At 36.0% G+C, this 7,818-nt stretch overlaps 1 protein-coding gene across 1 annotated transcript; it reads left to right on the top strand.

The window, feature by feature from the left end:
- Positions 1-967: 967 nt before the first annotated feature.
- Positions 968-7,600, top strand: LOC118753443 (gamma-aminobutyric acid receptor alpha-like). Its single transcript, XM_036488324.1, has 7 exons — positions 968-1,017; positions 3,280-3,362; positions 3,426-3,628; positions 3,693-3,941; positions 4,040-4,231; positions 4,309-4,474; positions 7,193-7,600. Exons 1-7 carry the CDS (start codon positions 968-970, stop codon positions 7,339-7,341), a joined length of 1,092 nt encoding a protein of 363 aa, XP_036344217.1. The 3' UTR covers positions 7,342-7,600.
- The last annotated feature ends 218 nt before the right edge of the window (positions 7,601-7,818 follow it).

Here is a 7,818-nt window from a genome sequence, read left to right as displayed (position 1 = left end):
ACGAATATGAATACCAATACGAATATGATTATTAATATAAATAAGAATATAAATATGAATATGAATATGAATATGAATATGAATATGAATATGAATATGAATATGAATATGAATATGAATATGAGTATGAATATGAATATGAATATGAATATGAATATGAATATAAATATAAATACGAATATTAATATTAATATGAATATGAATATAAATTTTAATATTAATATCAATATTAATATGAATATGAATATGAGTATGAATAAGAATATGAATAAGAATATGAATGTGAATATCAATATCAATATGAATATGAATACATATAAAAATCAATAAAGGTCAGATACGAGTAAAAGTACGAATACGAAGATGAATCCGAGCACTAATATAAATGCAAACACGCATACTAATTGGAGTAAAAGTACGACTGCAGGTATCTCAGTGCATCTTAATGTTGTCACAAAAATAGAGGAAGCAAAGTACATATAGCACACCATCTTCAAAAGGAACACTAAGGGGGCTGTACAACAAAACCCTTAATCTAATGTACTTCCCGACCGTGCGCTCGCGACTTTACAGTATCAATGATGTCAGATTGATTGGCCTGATGACTTGATTTTCTCCAAAGAGTGGGAAAGCGACCAAATGCTAGACAGGCCCTAAAAACTCTTATTAAAGCCCATATAAGCCGGTCTGCCCCACACTTTACCATTGTCCTTCACCATATTTTTGCCTGCGTCATGAATTGACCTGTTACCCGAAAAATGAGTTTCCAAGAAAGTTCTGTATGTGTCGTAGGTGATTAATATAATAGATATGCAATTGCAGCAATCTTGCCTTGAAAATAAACAACAGCTTTTGTTTAACATTCAAAATATATTTATTTCCACTTGAATTTCCCCTCCCCTCTTCTTTTCACCATCGAACTTTTGGCTAACACATTGCAGCACTCCATCGACGAAACACTAACGACATGTTCACCGTCAATGTAGCTTTCCACACCAAAAGGCCACCCACACACGAGTGAGCCAATTTCAAATTTCACTTTAGTACCCACCATTCGGGTGGAATCAAGTAAAGTTTAAAAGCTCGTGCATGGCTGGACCATTCAACGGGCTAGTCGCAGGATGAACGTGCAGCATGCAATGAAATTTCTGCAGCGTGTGTTTGTTGTTGTTGTTTTTTTGCTTTTTCTCTCTCTCATCTTCAAAATGCAATGTACAATTTGATTTTTGGTACACAGAATAACATTCTGGCAATATCCTGAGCGCCACTAGACAATTCTTCATTGTATTATTGTTTTAATAAAGTTGTATTTGTCTTTGTATTTTTTTTTTTTAATTTCTTTTGTTGTATTTTATGTTTAACCAGCCTTTCTAATACGGACCAAAACGGTCTGTCTGTCACTGATTATATTAACTAAGTGATTTTTGTGTTAGTTTTTCGTTTACTTTTTCTTCGTAGTTGGTTTTGTTTTAGTTAATAGTATAATTTTGCTTTTCAAATTTATTCACTATTTTCTTAATTTTTTGTTTATGTTGCTTGTTTACTTTTAGTAACCATTAAATTTACCATCAATAAAATCGAGTTTTTGTTTTTGTTTTTGGTTTTGGTTTGGGTTTTTGTTTTTCATTGTTGCTTACACCATTATTGTTTTTGAACGTCTTCATATAAGTATCTTACTTAATTCTAATTGCATTGTATGTATGTATGTATATCTCTCTCACTTACCTTATCACTTAGACTTATTTAGCTATTTAATTAGTATGAACTTAATTTTTTGGTTTGATTTTATGTGTAAAAAAACTTCCAACCTTGGAGGCAAATACTTTGGAAGCTTTTTTCTTTTCTCTTCTTCTTCGATTTCTTCTTTTTCTGATCTTAATTTGTTACACTTAATATTCTAGTTATTTGTTGCTGTTGATTTGCTAAATTAATGAATTTATAGAAAATAATTATTTAGGCCGTATTTAAAATTTATTTCATCTAAAATTTAATTATTTTCCTTCTGAAATAAAATTTTGTAAAAAAGAAATATAAAACTTAACAAAAATATGTATATACATTAGGGGTATCACAAAAATATTGTGCGGGTTTCTTACCGGAATTATAAAATATAATATAATTTTAGACTTTCACCAAAATATTTAACGATTTTATGCATACTTTTAAAGCTAAACTCTTTTATCATCAAATGTGATTTAAAAAAAAAAACTAGTTTTAAAAACGTTATTTTCAACACAACCCAGCTTATGTTAATCTTAATATTTTTCCGTAATATTTTGCGGGAAGTTTTAAAATATAATAAATTTTATAGTGACAATGAAAAAACAGTACCAGGGACGTATCCTAATGTACATACATATTTTAAAAAGTACAATTTGAAACTACTAAAATATTTAAAAAATTAGTGTAAGCACCAAGAGATTTGCCCCGTTAAATTTCAAAAAATTCCGATGTTTTTATGTAGTATGGAAACAGAAATTTAATGTATCCATCACAACTTAAAATTTGGTATTTTTGAACTTATGCGCTAAAAATGTAAACAGAGCTTTTATTTACCTTTTAGCAAAAGCTGGAGCAAATTTTTGTTATAATTTGTTAAAAAAAAAACCTAAAAGGTAAAGTCCCACATGATTACCATGTGCTAAGAAATAGTTTTTCGCATTTTTTGACAAACGTATTCTTTTGAGTTGTGACTCTTTTTAAGACGGTGTGCGATATGTTTGAAAAAATGTTTCATGACAGAGAATCGCTGAGAAACTTTGCTATGCCCTAGTGAGGGGCGATCGGTGATACGAAAAAGTTTTACGATCATTTTGGATGTTTCGTATATCAGGAATCGAACCTGGGTTCTACCGAGTATTCCGCCGTACTTGTAGTACCCCCTCAAGAAATATTCGGGATTAAGCTGAAGTTAATTTCTGTCGCCAAAGGGAACAAGGTTGAAGTTGCAGACAAATACTAAAACTAGCTAGACAAATATTCCGGATCTGCTTCAGAATAATAATAATTATAATAGATTAGCTGTTACATACATGTATGTGTTTGGCCGGGCTTCTCCTCCGATTTGTGGCGTGGGCCTTGACAACAATAAAGGAGGGGACCGACAGTTTTACGCCAACTCCGAACGGCGATTGTATGTTTATGAGGGCTTGAACCCAGGCCCTGTGGAGTGGAAGCGCGCACTGCTTACCACTATACCACAGTGGCCGCCTTAGTAAGGATTAATTAATTAAATAAAACTCATCTGCATTAAATATTTTATTTTACATTTATTTACAGACTCACCATAAAAGCAACCTGCCCCATGGAGCTGAAAAACTTTCCAATGGATCTACAATCATGTCCACTTATAATCGGCAGTTGTAAGCGAAAGTAAAGTTAAAAAAAAAACTTGATTTATTGCAGAACATTTTACCTCCCAATAGATGGTTACACAAATCGCCAACTAGTCTATGAGTGGAAAGGTGAAGACGATGCGGTATCGTTTGTGCCGGGCATGACGCTGAATCAATTCGATTTGATTAGCATGAAACAACGCAATTTCACGTACACCAGACGCGAAGGAGATTTCTCTGTGCTGCATGTAGCTTTCAATCTTAAACGACACACAGGCTATTTTCTAATACAGGTGAGCTCGCCTCTCGGACTAGAAGATAAACTTTAAATAACACTCAAGTGCCTACCATCCACAGGTTTATGTGCCCTGCATACTGATAGTGGTCTTATCGTGGGTCTCCTTCTGGATACATCGCGAGGCAACTAGCGATCGTGTTGGACTTTGCGTGACCGCTGTGCTCACTCTATCCACAATAAGTCTGGATTCACGCACTGATTTACCCAAAGTGAAATATGCTACAGCTTTGGATTGGTTTCTGCTGATGAGTTTCCTTTACTGCATTGCGACGCTTTTGGAATTCGCAGGCGTACATTATTTTACAAAGGTCTGTAATGCGAGAAGAGAAAAAATATATATATTTCTTCAAGTGTATATTACTTAAGTCTGCAGTACGTACAATTTTATATGTGTCTTTTGTTGTAGGTCGGCAGCGGTGAAATACCCATAAGCGAGGATGAATGGGAGGACATTGACGAGGGCATTGCTGATGATGAGGCCGAAGAGGACATACAGAGCTGCTCGATAAAACGCAGTAATGAATCTGTTTGCGAAATTCAACATTCTTTAGCTGGTAACTTTTGCAAGCGCAATGCAATGATATGTCCTATTTATAATGTGAGTTTTTTTTTGACTAACTTCAATTAACTTTTATATGTAAAACTACTATTGATTTGTCATCTCTTTTTTTGCAGGATCCGACACAAATCTTTCCGGCTCCCTCCTCGCATTGCTCGACCATGGAACGCACCACACAAACCGAGCCGCCAGTTATCTCTAAAGCACGTCAAATGTGGCTTTGTCTAATTGGTGATGAGAAATTTCGTAAACAACGCGAGCGCGATGCGGCGGTAACAAAAGGTGATCAAACTAATTTTAAGAACATATTTGAATTCACCTCAAACAAACTGGGGGTGGTCCTTGGTGTTATCAATAGAGTAATTGAAGCGTAAGTTTCAAAATAGCTTAGGCACTATGAAAAACTACTGAAAAAGATGGACTGACTGTGATTTCGTCATTAAAGCGTAGACTTTGCGGTTTAATGCACGAATGTGGAAATTTATACGATGGAAGCAGCCTTTACGTGCAGGATCCCAGTTAAGATTTCTACTTTATTGCAGTAATAAATTACGACAGCTGTTTCGACACTTCGTCCATTTTTCAAGTTTACTGACGTAATTTATTCTATATGATAATATTTAAAGTTTTGTCCGAGACGAACTCTAAGAGACGAGGATAATATGAAAACCTTATAAATAACCACTTAGTCGATTTTTACTAGGACCGTACCTCCAGGTAATCCGTTCGAAGTTGTAAAGAAAAGCGCTGGGTGCTCTGAATGAAGTTCCGTTGGCTTCTGACTTCCACTATAGAAAGTTACGCGGTGTTCATTAAAAAGAAGACAAGATATTTAGACTCTAATCTAATGAACAAGTTATGTGAGAAGGAAGTGCTGAGATGAGTCTACATCATCAGTCTTCAAACTTGCTGCTTTCTAATGAACAATTCCCGGTTAGGACACCAGTTGGATACGAAAGTTGGCGTTTAGCCAGCTGCAGAAGCTCCTTTGACCGTCCGCGGTCGACCATCCTCCATTAGGACTTCGCATCTTAGGATGTGTTTCACATAGCACCCGCTAAGCTAGGCGTGGATAGGTAAAAATGTTGACAGAAATACGTTAACGCTCACATTAGAGGCTAAATGCCATTTTGATAACATAAACCTCGACTGAATATGTTAAAACCAACTTGCGTGGTTAATAAATTTGAGTATTCTGTGGAGGCTTATTTCAGAGAGTTGTTTTAATTACATTAACTCATATGCCTCTATTATGGCATTCTTTTCCCCCTGCAAAGTAGGTTTTCTACTCTTTCCTGTTCATTTTCATTCTTGCAGCTTCTACAGAAGACATCGCAGGCCAGTCTTCTGACGTGGGTGCCAATCCGCCAATGCCAAAAGAAAAGCTACTAGCCTCAAAACGTCAGGTCTGGGTTTTTTCAAAAGGGTTGTGTGTGTTCTACTAAGGTTGTACACTGGCCACATAAGTTTTAATATGCGGCAGCCTGCACCATCTCTGAACTGATTTTGGAAGGTTATTGAGAAAGACGTCTCTGTATGTGGTTCCAATTGGGGGTGACATACGATCCATGATCGAGGCCAATGTGGAGCCCCGCTGGCTAACTTACCTGCAGCCTCGTTTCCGGGAATATTGCTATAACCAGTAACCCAAACCAAATCTAGATTGAGGTGACTACTTACTGTGTTTAAAAGAGTCCTACACCTTCTGATCAGTTTCAACTTCGATATAAAATACTCCACCTTAACGGCTGCCTGGCTGCGTTCTACAACAGCCTTCAGCTATAGCGAATACTTCTGCCTGGAAAACACTAGCAAAATCGGGCAGATGGATTGATATTCTTAATCCTACGAATTCGTAGAAAACGCCTATTCCAAATCGACAGGCCGACGACGGAGATATCAAGTACCCCATTCCAGGCGGTTCTCGATGGGAGAATAACCCCGAAAGGCCTGAGAAATTTTATTTCTAGTCGTATGTAATCATGGCGCTTAAGCCAGTCAAGATATTATACAGCTAATGCCTAATAGCTCTTTGTTTCCATGTGAATTATGTGAAAGTCTTTACGAAATACGTTTCTAATACTCGTGAGGATGTCCATAGAGCAAGTTATCATTGCCTTTTTTGTCCCAATGCATGCGGCCCTCACAACTCTCCATAGTTTTACATGATTAAACTAGTTTTGTAGGGTTGTCCACTATACCGAAGAGTCATATCATAAAATCGGACGTTAAACCGCTGCGCACATCAAGAGTAAAACTTTTGGATTAAGACCGCATGTCCCCCCCCCCCCACTGAGGTAACCATACGCTTGCCCATTCAGGAACCGTCTACAGGTGTCACAGATACTCCTACGCCCTCCTTGTCTGGAGAGATGACCCCAAAAGTGTCCCAACTAGGTAATTTGTGAGCCATGCAGTTGTCCTGGGGCCCAAATCAGTTTCATTTCAAAGTAACCGAGTTAATCGGGAATTCAAGCATTTCCCGAACTGTGGTCCTCGAGCCCCGATTGGCGCTTGTCCAAGAGAATGATCGGTTATACACGGGTGCTAAATTAAAGAAAATTTGAGAGCGTTCGCAAAGTCACAATGTGTTTTTTTTTTTTGTTCATAGAGTAGTAATCCCGCATGGTGTAGTCTGCAATTAGCTTAAACTCCATTCTGCGTCCCCTTCAATTTCGTGTCATCTTGTGCGTTTGTTGTGTATCCCATATCTTTTTCATATCCAAGTACTGAGCATAAGCAAGACCATACCGGCTTGCCTTCGGTAAACAAAGCTTCGTTGGCGATAATAGGCACCAACAAGCCTTGACGATTAATAAATGTTGTTATCATCCCCTATTAAAAAAAGAGGTATGCAAGGCTTCTAGCCGTCTTTTGTATCCCTTAGCATCTTGTAAGATTTAACAAAAATAATAAGAGGGAGATGTTCGTTTTTGATTAACCTCTGTCAAATTGCATATTTTACATATTTAATACTTACACATATTCTAAATTTTTCAGGTACTCGCTATGTGAATAGCGTCTCGCTTATCGATCGAGTTTCGCGCGTCGCTTTCCCGATGTCGTTTGCTTTCTTTATGCTGCTCTATTGGCTAGCTTATGGCGTATACAAAAAAGAGTTTAAAAACTGGTCAACAATGAAGGGTTAAGGATTCGACAGAGGGGGGGGTTATTTGGACAAATCAAAAATATAAATAAGATAAATAATATCAATACAAATAAATAAGATATGATGATAATATTTTACAAAACAAAACGCTTAGTTAACATAATCAGAGCAATAAAGACAAACACCACAACAAACAACGAGCTTCTTTTATATTTAATTAGCCAACTTAGTGAATAAATAAGTACCTACTTATAGTTACATAAAATCGGTTATATAGTTTGTAAGCTAGCATGTTTATACTAAGCAATATAATTACATAAAACTTATGTTTACTGTATGTATGTAATAGAAATAGAAATCCTTAATTTAATACTTTATAGAAAACATAATAATTTGTATAGCATTTAGGCATTGTTAAGTTCTATTGGTTATAAACGAATTGTTACATTGTTGTTGTTAGTTGGTTTTGAAGAAAAATTAAAAATATATTTAAAGTACTTATATTAAAAAAAAATAA

This window comes from Rhagoletis pomonella, unplaced genomic scaffold (genome assembly GCF_013731165.1).
Source record: "Rhagoletis pomonella isolate Grant_MI unplaced genomic scaffold, Rhpom_1.0 Rhpom_scaffold_00002, whole genome shotgun sequence".
Classification (NCBI taxonomy): Eukaryota; Metazoa; Arthropoda; class Insecta; order Diptera; family Tephritidae; genus Rhagoletis; species Rhagoletis pomonella.
Note: the sequence above shows the minus strand (reverse complement) of the source record. Positions and strands in the feature narration are given on the sequence as shown.

Bases quoted from the DNA above. Each gene is read 5' to 3' on its own strand.
- LOC118753443 (XM_036488324.1), top strand. From the start codon at position 968: ATGTTCACCGTCAATGTAGCTTTCCACACCAAAAGGCCACCCACACAC. The intron at 3,363-3,425 runs GTAAGCGAAAGT...ACCTCCCAATAG, and splicing joins TCCACTTATAATCGGCAGTT to ATGGTTACACAAATCGCCAA. The intron at 3,629-3,692 runs GTGAGCTCGCCT...TACCATCCACAG, and splicing joins CAGGCTATTTTCTAATACAG to GTTTATGTGCCCTGCATACT.